Source organism: Artemia franciscana, chromosome 10, assembly GCF_032884065.1.
Source record: "Artemia franciscana chromosome 10, ASM3288406v1, whole genome shotgun sequence".
Taxonomy (NCBI): Eukaryota; Metazoa; Arthropoda; class Branchiopoda; order Anostraca; family Artemiidae; genus Artemia; species Artemia franciscana.
The window spans coordinates 37,508,432-37,524,723 of record NC_088872.1 but is presented as its reverse complement, the minus strand read 5'-3'; the positions used below and the strand labels follow the sequence as shown (position 1 = coordinate 37,524,723).

The following is a 16,292-nucleotide window of genomic DNA, read 5'->3' as shown; positions in this document are numbered from 1 at the left end:
TGATAAATCAAAACTTTATTGAAGCAGAAACAATCCATTAAAAATAAAATCACATCAAAAATTAAATTAAAAATCGAATAAATCTATTTGATCCGACTAATTAAAAATTTAAAAGGAAAAAAGAATAAAAAATAAGTGACTAAAAATTACATGACTGAACAGTTTATCTCTCCATCATTAGGAAAGCAATTGAGACTAGTTGCAATAGATCTAATTAGGTATGTCATCGTCCCGTAGCTTCCACTAGGAGCGCTATCATAAAAATGCTGACAGATCCAAGCTGCGCCGCCACATACAAGTTCGCCAGATGGGGTTAATTCTTTCTGAGGTTTTGCACAACAAAGAGTTGCATCACCTTCAACTTGTACCTAAAAATAGAAAGTGTTTGTAAATATTAACTTATATGGCCCACATCGGTACATGTTAACCAAAAGGACAATCTGATACAATCGATGAATAATTTGAGTTCCTCCAGATGGAAACACATACGGCAAGAGAGAGAGATAGGAGGGGGGCGGGGTAAACTCTTAGAAAATACCCTAATTTCATTACACATTGGTAATGTTTTAGTATTTAGCTTTAAATTCTGACAGTGAAGCAAAACCTATATTACACACTACAACTCGCGATTAACTGTGCTGAATTCGTTAGGAAATGAAAATCACCCAAGAATCTATAAAATCATCAGTTTTATAGTAAACATCTATTCACTCGGCTCTCAATAGTAAGTACATTAAAAAACCTGCCTATGAACCTTTTTTATGAGCACTTAAGTAATAATTCAAGTAGTAATTAGTTATGTTTGTCTAAGTACTAATTACTTCGTGCTTAAGCAAATGTTTCAATGAGTACCAAATACTTAAGTTAAACCTTAGACTGCTTGCTACGACATTGATCTCAGATATGGGAAATCCCTTGGGTTATTAGGAAAGTAGTCTGAGGCCTGCCGAATACTTTTTCTTGGGAGATCAACACGCAATCACTAAGCGTTTTCAAACTGAATTTAATTGATTTGCAGAGCTTCACCTTCATTAAATCGAGTTCCAGATTTATATTCTAGTATTTAGTGATAAGTATTACAACTGGAATTTCATTTTAGCAATAAATAACGTATTTCAGATCAATTAGATTAAGAAAAAGAAAAATTTGTACACAATTGTTGTTTTAAATGGGTGCCCTGAAGATCAAACACAGTAATATGAATTCCAACGATTATAGCACTGACTTCAACTTAAAAAAGCATGTACTTTGAACTTTTTTCATACCTAATTTCTATGCATTGACACATTCAAGTATCACTACTGCTATTATTTAAATTGTGGTCAAAAGATTACTTTAAAACATATAAAATAAGTTTCAAAATTACGAGATGTATAAAAACGGATCAGAAGAAGTACTTCTTTTTAAATACTTGACCCCGCAAAATATACAATTCTATTGAGATTCCCAACTATTAAAGCGCTCATTTCAACCAACGAAATTGCACGTACTTACTCCCTTTAAATCATTCTTAATGACTTCTTCCCACAATAATCGAGGACAACCTACTTTTTGTTTGGCCCAGATGGGTTGCCAAAAAGCATAATCTTTAGCAACCTGCTGGGCTTTATCTGTAAAACATAGCCTCTCACCTTCTCAACATAGTCCTAACAAGTGAGATCAAACAACATTTCTCGTATTGCTGATTGTTTAATCATAGGGTAAGTTAAACGAGTACCTAAGACTGTCCTTCGACAATTCCTCTGGAAAAAATTTGACAAATAATCCTCAGCCTTTTGAAGTGCCTCTAACTAAGAGCCATACTTGACCTCTGTCACTTCCGTGGCTTTCGATATTGTAATATTTTAGCTCATATACCCATCTTCCTGTTCTTCTGGTCTATTTTCAAGTGTGAAAAACATCCTGGACAATGACTATTCTACTTTTTACATCTTCAATCTATCTACCGTCTTTACTAATAGTACTGTCCAGGTAACTGAAGCTATCCAGTTGATCAATTTTTTCGTATGTTTCGTGGAGTTTTACCTTCCTATTTGGCATCATATTTTCCCAGAGCCCAGCCGTGTTCCTTTGGGCAAAGTCTATCAAGGTAATCCATGTGCACATAACCCTACTTTACTACTGATTCCACCCAAAACAAAATACTAACCGCACCAAAATTATCCTCGTATATAGCACTAATACCCTCTCCACGAATCCCTTCCATACACAGCACTAACCCCTACCTACAAAACAAATCTTGCTTCATTTTAAAATTACCATAAATTTTCTCATTCTTTTTCATATCATTTCTTACAACTTTAAGACGATTCATCATGTCCTGAAAATTTTCTTCTCATCTGCTAAAACTAGGAGGGTCAACTAACCTGATCTTCTAGAAAGATTCTGTTCGCTGTATAGACGATACTTGCTACGCATAGTGGTTCGCCCAAGCTGGGAACTATGGAGTATTCAGCTATTAATGTTAATACCATTAACGCTTCGACTACTAGTTGCCGAAATTCGGGCTGCGGAATCGTATTCAAAACACTTTCAACCTGCAAGGCGAATTTCAGCTCTCCAGAAGTCATCTAAAACAAAGTTGAAACATAGGTTATTATTATTATGTTTTTAAGACTGACAAATTTATCATAAAAAAGCACTACAGTTAAATCTCTATATAATATGAACAGAACAAAAATAAACGTTGCCACTCAGTCCTGACTCAAATTAGCGTGTTTGGGGTGACCCAAATAAAACATATCAATTATCTATACACTTCTTCGGAGAAGAAAGGAAAATCTCTTACTCCTCCCATATCCCCCACCCTTCCAACCAATTAATCAATAATTCCTACATTAAAATATTTACAGGGAGCTTGAATGAATTCCACACTCATGCTCTAAAACTCTTCATAATTCCTGACACAAACCGACACTCGTTCAATCACAAAACATACGAACCAAAATCGGTTTTAACAACTCACAAGCACATATTCACTCTTAAATCAATCACACAGTCCGTCACTAAAATATTAGTTAAAATAAATACAACGCATGGAACACGGAGTTAAATTTAGCACAGAAAACTAAAGCTTTAAGAAAAGAAAGGGACAACAGTTACTCATTACTCAAGATAAGAAAGGACTAATCAATTTATGTTATCATTAATGAAAAAACAAAGTTTTTTTGATAAAAGTCAAGAGCCAAGTTGAAAAATTATTTCAAACAATCTGGCTCGTAATATCTCCATAATATAATATGTATACAATTCTAGAAATTAGCACTTTACTGAAAACTAAACTTTCCCGAGTTGAAAAAAAATTTAACTCTTTAGGAAAATTTGTCACATAAACAGTCGAGGAGGTATATTATTCTTGGTATCTTGAATTGTAGATACAAATCTAATTATTCATAAAATATTCTAGTAAACTGAAGCAGGTTACAAGAGTTTAAGATACTTACTTAAGGGGATTCGATACTTCAAAGGACCCCTCTATTTCGTCCATTATAATTTTTTTTTATTTATGTGGCCCAACTATTTATCACTAATTGGACGGTCTTACCATAGCTTGTAGAGCTTGGATAAGAGATCTGAATAAACAACAGAAAGCTAAAACCTGACATCTGATTTCCCGAAAATCTATGAAACAACATTTCACTTCTCCCGTTTTGTGTCGGAGATAGAGATATTCAGTTTAAATTGAACTTACATCACTGAAAAGTATGAATTTGATTATTTCGATTAAACGAAGCACAATTTTCTTTTTAAACCTCAGGAAACATTCCCTAAAAATTTTCCGGCCTACCCGCTGGGAAAATACTAAAAAATTAACTAAAAGTGATTATCATTTGAACAATTTGGCAGCTCTGGAAGTTTCCTGATATGCAAGCTTTGATTGAAAACCTTGCCTACACAGGTGACGTAAAAATTTCATTGGCTTTTCAATCAAATTTCATAGTAAAACCATATACTGTCAAAAGCTCTCGATGCTGGCTAGTCCCCTTAGAGAATCTGCTGATGGACCCTTTGTATTTGAGACGCTGAGGATTACAAAATGATTTTAAGGAGTTGACTAATTTCACGTTATTATCATTGCAACTTCTCTGCCGCGGTATCTCAAAAAATTTTGAACTTCTAACAAGAAAGTATACTGTGGTTATTTTAACTTCTTCGACTTCAGATCAACATTTTAAAACAAAATAAAAGAGACACGTAGGCTCAAAATTAAGGATGGGGATAATAGGTCTGGGACTAAAAGAGATGGAATGACTGTTTTCTTCCGGAAATGGAAGAAGACGATTATTCCTTGCACCAGATGAAATTAGAAGGGAGAGAGGAAATGGATGAGAATATAGAAACGAGGATATATGAATGAGGATTTATTTTCATGAAATAATAGAAAATTAATCAGAGAATACATTTTTCACCAGCCAAATTTGATAATTATTTTTGACGTTTTATTTAAATTTAAAGGACATATTATTAAACTAAATATAGCACCAGAAACAACAGAATAAGTTAAAGAAATGATGCTAATTTATAACTGTTTATAGTTACAGATTAAAATCTTAACAGAAATTTCGATTTTTTTTTTCAATTAAGTGGGAAAAACCTACCTCTTGTGTCAATCCTTGCGGTAAAATACGTCCTTGAACCATAATACCAGGACACTAAAAGAAAATAGTTTTGGTTTAATATGTCCCTTTGACATTTAAAATCTGCAATTTACAGAAAACGAACTAACATTCAATATTAAATACACTTTTTGTCAATGTTTCACACAAAATGGAAAAAAATCGTCATTAATGCTCTTTAATTATACTGTACCTAAGATCTTTAAACGAATGAATGCATATATATATATATATATATATATATATATATATATATATATATATATATATATATATATATATATATATATATATATATGTGCGTGTGTGTGTATATGTATTTTTTCGTGAAAACGAGTCCATGTTGTTGCTTCTATTTTATTGGCAATTGGATAGGTCACGAGTTTCAGAAAAGGCGTTATAAGCCTTAGTTTTGAAAGAAAATTCATTTGAGTGACGTCATATTGACGTATATTTCAAGAGCGTATAAATTACATCATTTTCCCTCGGGAGTTGATAAATTAAAAGGAATTATTCTTGGGTTACTGGAAGAGTAAAAACGGGAGAAAATTTAAAACAAATGTAGACCTCATCGTCGGAGATAACGAATATGCAAGAATAGATTGGTCTAACAATACACCACACCTGGTCAACATTCAAATAAAAAAAAAAAAAAAAAAAACCTTTTATATGCGTTTCAAAAACAAAAGATGAGTACTTAAAGGTCGACTGAACAGAGCTGGAAAAAGATGCTGCAATCAACACGTCCAAAAATTACATGCACGGCTAAGAGAAAACTGCCAATGCATCACATTTTGTCAGCAGTCCCTTGAGCACTGCGAAGCGTCAGAAATGAGTATAACCCTGGAAGGCCATCTAGTCAATATCAATTTTAAAGACAAATCACAGGAATCATTCCTGGATTACTGAAAGAGTCAAAACGGGGAAACATTTAAAACAAATACATACCTCATCTTCGGAGATTACAAATATGCGGAAATAGACTGGTGAAACAAAACACATCCCCAGGTCACCATTAAAAGTACATATAAAACACAATGATCCTTTATATCCATTACAGAAATAAAAGATAACTTAACGCACGTTGAACTTGAAAACATAAGAAAATGTAATATTACTGAAATGATATGATAGTTATGTATATATTAACTGGCAGAAAGACTTAGGAGTTAGAGCAACTATCAAAAACAGCTTAGAAATAAAAGTCTATAAAAAATTGATACCGTTTTTTTTAAATCTTACCTAAAAAACTAGAAAAAAATATTCAATGACGATATTTCAAGAGTAGCAGACATTGCGATCGATGCACTTCGAGATGAGGAGAAAAATATTTGCTACTGTTATTAGATGCTATAGAAAACCAACAAATATTAGAAGGACACTCTTATTTACGTCGTTACCTCAGGGTAAAAAGAGCGGTTCATGGTCTGTCACTGCAGGGGATTCTTGACAAACACAACGTAGAAACCAATTCTCAACACAGTTTGAAGAGATCCAAGGTATGCAACAGGATGCACAGGTGAAATTTAATAGAGTGGAACTCGGTTCATATGTAGTTCATATGAAGCCTGACAGAGTAAAAATTCAAAATGAGTCGCAGGTACCGAACTGCCTATATGTTTCTAGCAATCGTTGTTTTTGAAATTCTCAATACTGTACTTCGTAGTCTATTCTGGTTACGTGCTATAATAAAATGAAAATTGAAGAAATTTGAAATAGAAGTAAAGAGAGACCCCATTAAAGAAAAGACACTACATTATCTTTTATAAATCGGGTTAGGTCAACCTCCATCAACCTTGATTGTACTACTTATCAACAAAAAAAATGGTTTGTAATTCAGGAGAGATTATTTGTAACATTTTTATATGAAGAAAAATTGGAATTTTTGTCAGTTGAAAATCTATGGAATCCCAAGAAAATGACAGTGCAGCACACAATTGGAATTGAATTTTCAGTTTGTTGGAGATTAAACTATTTGGATACCCTGTTACATTGAATTTCCACGTCAATGACAAACAAACATGTTGAAATTCTAAAACTTTATTTATTTGTCAGTTTGTTTTAATTTAAAAAGTTGGATTTATTTAAGGTTGTCGAAGATCCTAAGCCTAGAGTCTTGCCCAATGTCTTATTTGTAAACAATTAAGTAATGGAATTACTGACACTTCTTGACTACTAAGGCCCCTGCATCGGTGCTGCCGTGTGTTGCTAAAATCGGGATCTCTAGTTCCCGTATTACTAAGTTAAGGTCAAACCCACTGATCCACTACAGGAATAGTATCTGATTTGCTTTCCCTGTCTAGCATTCTTTAATTTTCAAGGTCCAAAGTCTTATTAAAGAAGTATTTTTTTATAGAACAAACTCAAACAATTACAGCTATGGCTTTGGCTCTATGTTCTAATCATGATGAATGACGCTCTATAAGTTTAACTCAGAATGATCAGCTGAAAACATTCTTTGGCCTTTCTCCTACCTTATCCTAGTTTATGGGATTTATTCTTATTGGGAATTTTGCATAGAGTTATGAATGAGACATTTACAGGTCTATTTTGGACTACAGGTTTGATATGATTATCCTAGTTATATCATTCATACGAGAAAGTCGTTTCCAAACACTAAGGCTCTAAACGAATTTTCCCAAAGTCGTGACTCATCTAGATCGTTTTTCAGGATGGAAAATGTGATTTTCCAAGTTTCAGACATACTACCGAGCTGTTTACGAGAAAGAAATAATATATATAATTATTCCTCTCTTAAAGTGGGTAGATTAGTAACAGAGGAGATCAAGCTTTGCTTGGTTTCAGGTAGTCAGTACGCTGCCGGCTCGTATAAATGTGATTCTTTTGCGTGAACAGCATACATGTGAACTGTAAATTAAGGTTAACTTCTTTTACAGCCTTTTAGCCTCTCCAGCTAATATAAGACCATTGCGTCAATGTGATTGCCTCTGTCATTTCACTCATGTGAAAAATGTTTTGTTTCTATAATTAAGGCTCTAAATGAAGGCCAAAAACTAACTTTTTTGCTTTTTAATTACGATTATTAGACAATTCAATAGCTGTCAGGCGTGCTCCATTGCGCATGCCCTCAGAAATATCCAAGTTGTGCATTAGTATAACTACCGTGTGATACTTTAGTTTTAAGTCGAACAACTCAGTTGTTCGTTAGTATCTGTCGTTGGCACTTCAAATTTGTTTGGATTTTGTGCAAGTCGCGGATATTGGCGAACAGGGCTGCCAAGTTGACACATTTTGTGTCAAAATGACACAATTTGATGTTGCGTGACACAATGACACATTCAGTAGAAAAGATGAAACAATTGACAAAAAAGACACATTTTTCAGTAGAAATGACACATTTTGGTCATCTAGTCTTGCTTTTTAAATGGTAATAAAAGAAAAGTAAAATTGCAATTTTCTACCTCAGAAAAGCTACAAATTAACGGAAGGGAATAGCTCTACCTAACGGTGGCAGTAGTACACAGATAGTGCAGAATACAGGATGCAGATGCCACTACCATATTCAAAATTTAAACGACGCGAAGAAATAGGCCAGAGGCGGAAAGTTCAAATCAAAATACATGCTGAATATCTGAATTGGCTTCTTGATTGAGTATGTGATGTAGCCAACTGGTACGTACTTAATAGTAAAAAGTAAACGGCATGCAGTTTAACAGAGCTGTACTGATAAGCAACAACCCCCATTTTCAGGAGTACAGGAGGGGTATCCAACCTCGGACAAGATTACAAATTTCCAGCGAAGTCTTTCCAACAGAATAATCAATCTGGCTTAAAAAAGCACCAACAAATATGACAAAAATATAAGATTGAAGCTAGTTGAATGGTTTACACATAGCTTCAATATTTCTAATTGAACATATTTTTATTTCCAAACAAGATTACTTCATTCTAACCTTACCTTGTTTCACTTAAAAATGATGAACAAGGAAGAGGTAACAAAGTCAATAGCCAGAAAACAGCTTTTTAAAACATCTACTAAATCGATAAAAGGCACAGAATAGGAATATCTTTGGGCACATGACTTTGAGACAAGTTATATTTTGCCTCTGGACAGTCAGGACAGCTTGTACATTTCATTTTAAAATTTTCACAGCAAAAATCAAGGTAGTGTAAAAACGAGGTCAGGTACCCCTCCTGTAGATTAGGGATAAGCTTATTATGGTTAATTAGGTACTTAGTTACTTAGATCTGAACACTGTTTTTCTGTCTAATAAGTAGAATGAAGATAAGGTTCTCAGTGGTTCTCCTTAGCTACTTTGGCTAACTTGTCATTGATTTTGTTAGGGTAGCCACACAAACACCTAGTGGCACAAATTGGCGATTTTTTTCCTTGTGTAAAATATTGTTCTCTAAAAAGGATTTAAAATGCTTAGAGGCAAGATAGTGAGATGATTTTTGCCTCAAATCAAAGCTTAAATATACAAGAATAACGTTCTGATCATCAAAAGCTCAGGTTCGATTTTTTCTTTCTTTAGTGGCTACCCTACTTTTCTCACAAGTGCACTAAAATAGCACTTTTCTAAACAGTTAACAATCATTCAAATACAAATAACTCTAATGTACTCCTCAAAACAGGTCCCTAAACCCTGTTGTCAGGTAGATTACCATGTTCAGGAGTAATCCTGACAGTACCCACGTCCTATTTTAGGAGTACACCATACCTGAAAACTGGTAACATATTCCTGAAAATAGACTGAAAAGAGAACCAAATACTCTGAGTTGTATACAGTAGAGGTATGCTTATGTGAATTCTTACTTTAATGTGAACAGCCCAGTTTTGGGGTAAATGGTAAAATGAAGATCCAAAATACCTATACAGGTATATACCTACATACATATACCTATACCCTTAATTACCTACTTTGCTTAACTGGTAGGCCGATTTAGACACAGCAAAGCCAGGAAAATACCAAAGTTTACTGTCAACAAATGTTTACATAGCAAACCCCTACTGTATTAAATCAAAGAGTAGAAGTCCTACTTCCCAAAACTCATAGCTTGATGCTCTGATACTCTCCCAGGAATTAGAGTGTCACTTGTAAATTGCTTATTTTTACGTAAGTAAGATAAGGACTAGAAACTTCAAAAACCAACTCAGTATTATCTGTGAGAGCAAAGCAATGAGTTTAGGCAATACAGTATTTCCTCTTGATTCTATTCTATAGCATTGGTTTTCTCGTGCCGTTTCTACTAAATTTTTGTTAAAATCATAGTATTTCTGAGTTTCTATGAGAGCCAGTCAATGAGGTTAGGCAATACAATCTTTCATCTTGATTTTATGGTATAGTCTTGGTTTTTTTGGTGCTGTTTCTACTTGAATAAAAATGGTACAAACGCCTATTTAAGGTTAGGCTGAATGTTAATGTTCAAGCATGTTCCGAAACAACCTAAAATTTAGAGACATGGACCTAGTTGTGATTATGATATGATTTGCTTCCCTGAAATGAAACATGGGAAGGCAACTGATGATGATTTTTACAACCTCTGTATGGTCTAACTTAATAGTTTGTCTGTCTGTGGTTACTCAACTAGTAGATGATAAAATATACTAATCAAGCTATGTAAAGTCTGAAAGCATTGCTACTGCAACAGAAGGTTATTAAGGTTTCTGGTTTACTTAGCAGATATATTCTCTGAAAATTGAAATTCATTGGCTTCTAGTATGAAAGAAACAAAGAATTTACCAAAAAACGGGCTCAGAGTCAGATACTGGACTTTTTCACCAAGAAAAAGAAGAAGGAAAAGAATGCACTGAAAAAACAGGGAAGAACAAAACAAGAAACCATGCAGCTGGCAAGTGACAAAAGAGTTGTCATTGATGTTCCTAGCACTTCAGACAAAAGGGTTGGTGAGCATAGTGCTATTCAAACCAGTCTAAGAAACCAAGAGACGGTTTTGCTTGAAAACAACGATCCTTTTGGTAGTCCTGCAGTGGTAATGTCAGAGAAAAGCAAGCAAAGATATGTTCTTGATACTGAAAACGTGACAGGAAGCAAAAGTAAGTCCAAAACGTACATATCAACTGAGCGGTGGTACCGACAGTGAGCCTGAAAATAGTGGAGGTCTGAGTACAGAACACAAAACCAAGAAAAAGAGAAAGATGGCTACTGACAATCTAGAACTGAGTGACAACTACTCAGAAAGGAAATGTCTGAAAGTAGTGAAAGTGTAGTCATCATAGGCTCATTTAAGGCTAGGAAAAAAGCAAAAAGAAGAAGGTGCAAGTTGGTCATAAGGAAACGGCTAATACTTGTGTGAGTGACAGTGGAAGCAGCGATAGTGAGACAGAAACAGTAAAATCTAGGAAAACAAGAAGAAAAACCAAGAATAAACCGAAGCGAGGTTTTGTTAAAGCTTGGGAGGATGACAAGGAGCTCAGCTATTTTTTAACCTTAGCCCCCAACAATAAAGACCAGCCGTGGTGGAAGTTCTGCCATCGGATTTTGAAAGGGCCAAAAAAGAATATTATGAGGCATACAAAATCGAACAGTCACATTGATAGGTACAAAGAAGCAGGAGCTGGATCTATACCCATTGTGCTGATGTCTGTTAGGCAGAAAGACATTGATGTAACCAATGCAGAAATCCGCTTATCAGCATGGTTTGCCTCAGAAGACGTACCTTTCATTAAAGCCGATACACTTACTCATGTTTTGAAATCATGTGCACCAGACTCTGCAGCGCTTAAGAGTGTCCAGGTGAAACGGACGAAGATCACAGGGATCGTGAAGAATGTCCTTGCCCCATATGAACGAAGCAGACTTTCTCGTGACTTGAGCAAAACCTTTACTCTTTGGTCGTTGATGAAACAAGATAGAGAAACTGTCAAATCTTGAGTGATTATTGTGAAGTACAAACACCCCGACACTCAAGCAATCAAAGAAAAATTCTTAGGAAATCTGGAGGTCGAAGATACAAGCCACCTTGGACAGAAGACTTTAATCATGAACTATTTAAAAAAGCTTGACATACCACCGAATCGGCTGATCGATACTGGCTTTGACAATGCTTCTGTTAACACGGGAGCTCGAGATGGACTTGGGGCACTGCTTACTGCTGGAAGTCCAGTGGGGATGGTTGATGATGCACTACCTGAGCTGTTCGTTCTTGGATGTACCAGTTATTCTCTTGCCCTAGTAGCTAGTCATGCAAGCAAGTGACTACCAGAAGGCCCTGAGCCTATGCTGAGAGATTTGATCAACTATGTTGCTATAAGCCCCAAACGTATTGTTGAGCTGAAAAAAAATCAACGATTCGTAGAACTGAAGATACACCGGATACGCTTCAAATAGCAAATACTCGGTGGCTTTCGATAGAACAAACAATTTCTCGTGTTCTTGAGCAATGGAATGCCCTTGCGATGTTTTTCTCAAATAAAGATCTTGGAGATGTAGCTGGGGACAAGAGTTCACGAGATAAAGCTGCTAAAATCTTGTCTTACATGAAGGAGCCCTTGACTAAGGCATACTTTCATTTCCTTGCACTTGTACTCAACAAGATCAATTGCTTGAATTTGGAGTTCCAGAGTAGTGACACTTGTATTCACGAACTCCTTTCCAGCTCAAGGGTAAACATGAGGTCTATCATGAAGTCTTTTGTATAAAACTGACATCTTAGTGAATGACGATGCTTTTGTCATACCCATGAGCTCAGGCTGTTTAAATGAAATCTCCGAGATTTCTTGTGGTCCAAATACCGAAGTACACTTGCTGAAATACAAGGATGTGATACCCTCGAATGATCTCAAACAGTTAAGGTTGAACTGCCTGAACTTCCTTGTAGAAGTTATCACACAAATGAGGAAAAGAATTGATCATTCCGATCCCACTTTAAAAGCTCTGGCTTATTTAGACCCAGTGACTGCTTTGAGCGGAAGAGTTGACACTCTAGTGGGACTGACTGGTCGGTTCAGCAGCTTACTTGGGAAACATGAAGATGAAGTGGAAAGGTGAAGGAATGTAATAGAGACTCAATGGATCTTGGTGAGTGAGCACAGGGACGATATTATCAGAACTATAGGAACTGAAATGTCTCCTTCGATCTCTTGGAAGACGTTATTGAATACGAAAGATGCTAAAGGCAAGCCACCGTTCGAAGAGCTGCCCTTGTTCATGTTAAATCTGTGTGCTCTCCCTCATTCCAGTGCAGCTGCAGAACGTCAATTTTAAATTCTATCAAATATAAAAACGAAACTCAGGAACAGTCTACTTCTCGACATGATAGACTCCCTCATGCATGCAAAGCAGCTGGCCTCTCGTACCTCAGGAACCGTGCACGACTGGGAAATTCCTTCTGATATATGGAATAATTTTATGGCCTGGTACAAGGAGAAAGAAGAAGAGACCAATGAGCCCTAGATATAATGAGGGTCGAATATACTTGAAGTTCTGGGGAGGTTTCTCTGTAGGTTTCTTTCGTCAGATTTGGTACAATTAAATTTATTTTAATTTAAGTTTTAGAGTTTAATTTAAATTAAATTAAAAAATCCATGTTTTCTTGGAATAATTCAATTTTCAGGCAGTTTAAGGTCTCACTGTCGATCAATTGGATTAACCAAATGTTTGTGAGAAGTCAAGATTGATATCTCGTCCTTATTTTGTCCAAGGTTCGGTCATGACAATGAAGGTGGAAAGGAATTATGGGCTCCTAGAACTCTTGCTTAGAAGGAATTCTGGAAAGAACTGATGCCAATTTAGTTTCCGATCCTTTTAGAAAAAGCAAGCAGAAAAATTCAAAAAATAGAACAAACACCGATCAACCGACGGCACATAGCCAAAATTAATTTCAGCGCGGCCACCAAGAATAATTGTGTCCGTAAAATTTTATTTCGGCGCGGCTTCGAATACTACACCCAGAGACACCAATCTATTGTTTAAAACTTAGAAATTTTCTATTTATAGACCTACATGGAGTTTGTTATTGGGTTAAGACCCATTGTTAATATAATAACTTCTTCCCTTCTTTTACAGATACTGTTATTTCAGCTTTTCAATTTCAGTGAATGTCACAAAAATATATCCCTGAAATCCCCTTCTGTTTTATACAAGGGACACGGTTACATTTATATATATTCATAAATTAAGGTGTAGCTTCAGGCTCAAAACCAGGCACCACTGCCAGCTATATTCAAAATAAAAATGTCTATGAAAAATTCACAAAATAGCTCTTGATAGAACTTTGATAGGACGAAATTATAGAAAATACAAAGACAATACGTTTCTATGATTCATATATGTTCAATTCAACCTGGGAGGCCAAGTCTTGACTGAAAGTAATGGCTACCTCTATGACAAGATTTATACAATTTGTATAAATACGTTTCTATTATACAAATTGTGCCTTCCAGTCAAGATGGCCTAATCTTAGTTCGAAGAAATAGACCATCTCCATGAAAAGCTCACAAAAGAGCTCTTAATAGTTTTTAGTAAAGAACGACCTTTAGTCCCTAACTTAAGGAAGAAACCAAGTAAAAGTTCACGGTAATGCTGTCCCCAAGAGGCTTGATCCTGATGACACTAAACCTATCAAAATAAAGGCACAAGATCAGCTAGTCGGGGGGATAGCTGGCAGCTCCCAGGGAACCGATGGCATGAAGTCAAGATTTCTCTAAATTGTGAAATTTAAAATTAAATGAGGAAGGCTACTTTGGGTCTCCACATTGTTGAAAATCCAGATCATTTAGTTCGTTTTGATCAGGTAACTTTAATATCTTTTAGGAAGCAATATATATATATATATATATATATATATATATATATATATATATATATATATATATATATATATATATATATATATATATATATATTATATATATATATATATATATATATATATATATATATATATATATATATATATATATATATATATATATATATATATATACCCACTTTTCCTGGGATGAATGGCCAAAAAGCATGATTTTGGTAATCTATCACCTTTCACCCGTAAAATGTGACCTAGCCATCTTAGCCTTTTTCTAACTAAAGTCCTGAACTGTAGAGCTTTGCAAAACATTAAAAAAAAGAAAAAGAAATACAGACCCTTTCTAGAAGCGTCCAGATCCTCGAGTAAAATCCTTGAGGAACACGATTTAGAGCTCCATCAAGTCTCCTTCGGCGTAGCCACTGTCCTTGCCGCTCTTCGGCTTTTGTTTGTTCTTCCAAATCCTCCGGACCATGAATACTGTTCATAAGACGACTAAACTGACCCGTCTAAACCAAAAAAGTTTTTTGATACAAATATACAAAAAAGGTAATTAATCGAACAGAATCAATCAAATATATAGAAGAGATCAATCGATTCTATAATGTCATCTACTTCAATTTTAAAGCTACAGCTTTGAACCAGTCATGTTGAAAAACAAATGGAATCATCAATGCTGTCAAAATCAAAACAAACTATGTAGAGTTTCCTCAATTAGAGTGAGAAGAACTATTACAAAAGATTCGAAATTTAAGCACTGTGCTGTGAGTAAGAAAGCGCCCATCTACAAATAAATGGTAGGGAAAAAAACGGTTTCAATAAAAAAATTAAATGTGCGTAAAAAAACGAATAGGCTTTAAATTAAAACGATAATAAATGAGCGTTCCGTATTCCAGTGGTTCTAAAACTGTCAGTAACAAATTGTGAGACTGTTAAAAAAGGTAAGAATGTACTTGTAAGTCAAAATTGTACTATTTTCCTTTGTCACTGCCAAAGAAAGATATTTTGAATAATTAAATGAAGTTAAAATACTATTCAAATTCCCCACTTTATCTTCAGACAAGATCATTAATGATGGAGAAATTTTATAAGATAAAAAGTGAAAGCTCAGCTACAGCTTCATTTATTGTCAGTTTACAAAAGCAAAATGCGGAAAATCCCATACCATTAGTTGCCTTCGGGAGTAATTTCAAGAGCCAGGTAAAGAAGAAGTATGTAAACTCAGACAAATTTACACAATTTTAGAGTGTCTACAGGATAAGGTAATCAAAAGATTAAAAACATGTCAATTTACTGTTTAAGAGCATCACTACAGTACTTCCTGTATTTTTTTTAAATCTGAATAAAATCCGGTAACGAACAAAGAAAAAGTTTCTGGTGAGTTAAGTGCTTGAGACTAAACGAAATTCCTGGATAGCTTGGACAAAAAAATTCATGCATCGGCTGTCAAAATTAAGATTTAGAACACCATTCAAAAATGAAATGAAATATTTTTTTTTCAAATATAAGGAACACCAGACGTAGAGTAATAGAACATTAAAATTAAATTAACTTTTATGCATCCCTCGCATTAAGCGAGATACATGAATGTATTTACTGGGAGCAGAGGCATATGAAATTTTTCTTGGTCGCAAGGATTTGTCAATATACACGAGATGAATTGAATCCATAAAAAAATTTACTGCCCGCTTGCAAGGTTTGGCAAGAAGCATAAATAATGATTTTTTAGACATTGACTCAGATGATATGCCAGTAGATTTCCATCCCAAAATAGAAACCTGCAGGAATGACTAATAGTATTTTTCCCCATTCGAATCCTCATCGCTATTATTTTCAATTTTGACACGTTTTGATTCTCGCTGTCCAGGTTGATTTTCATTAACTCGCTCACATGTTTGGTATCACATGTCTTCTAACCACGTGTCTTTGCTTTTCATTTTTGCTCTT

At 34.9% G+C, this 16,292-nt stretch overlaps 1 protein-coding gene across 1 annotated transcript in view; it reads right to left on the bottom strand.

Moving 5' to 3' along the window:
* Positions 1 to 16,292, bottom strand: part of LOC136032158 (probable phosphorylase b kinase regulatory subunit alpha) — a gene marked incomplete in the record, with an annotated part of 128,621 nt that continues 112,329 nt past the window's right edge. Inside the window, 4 exon segments of the mRNA XM_065712341.1 lie at positions 1 to 368; positions 2,367 to 2,570; positions 4,599 to 4,652; positions 14,684 to 14,854. Coding sequence (XP_065568413.1) covers positions 147 to 368; positions 2,367 to 2,570; positions 4,599 to 4,652; positions 14,684 to 14,854 — 651 coding nt within the window.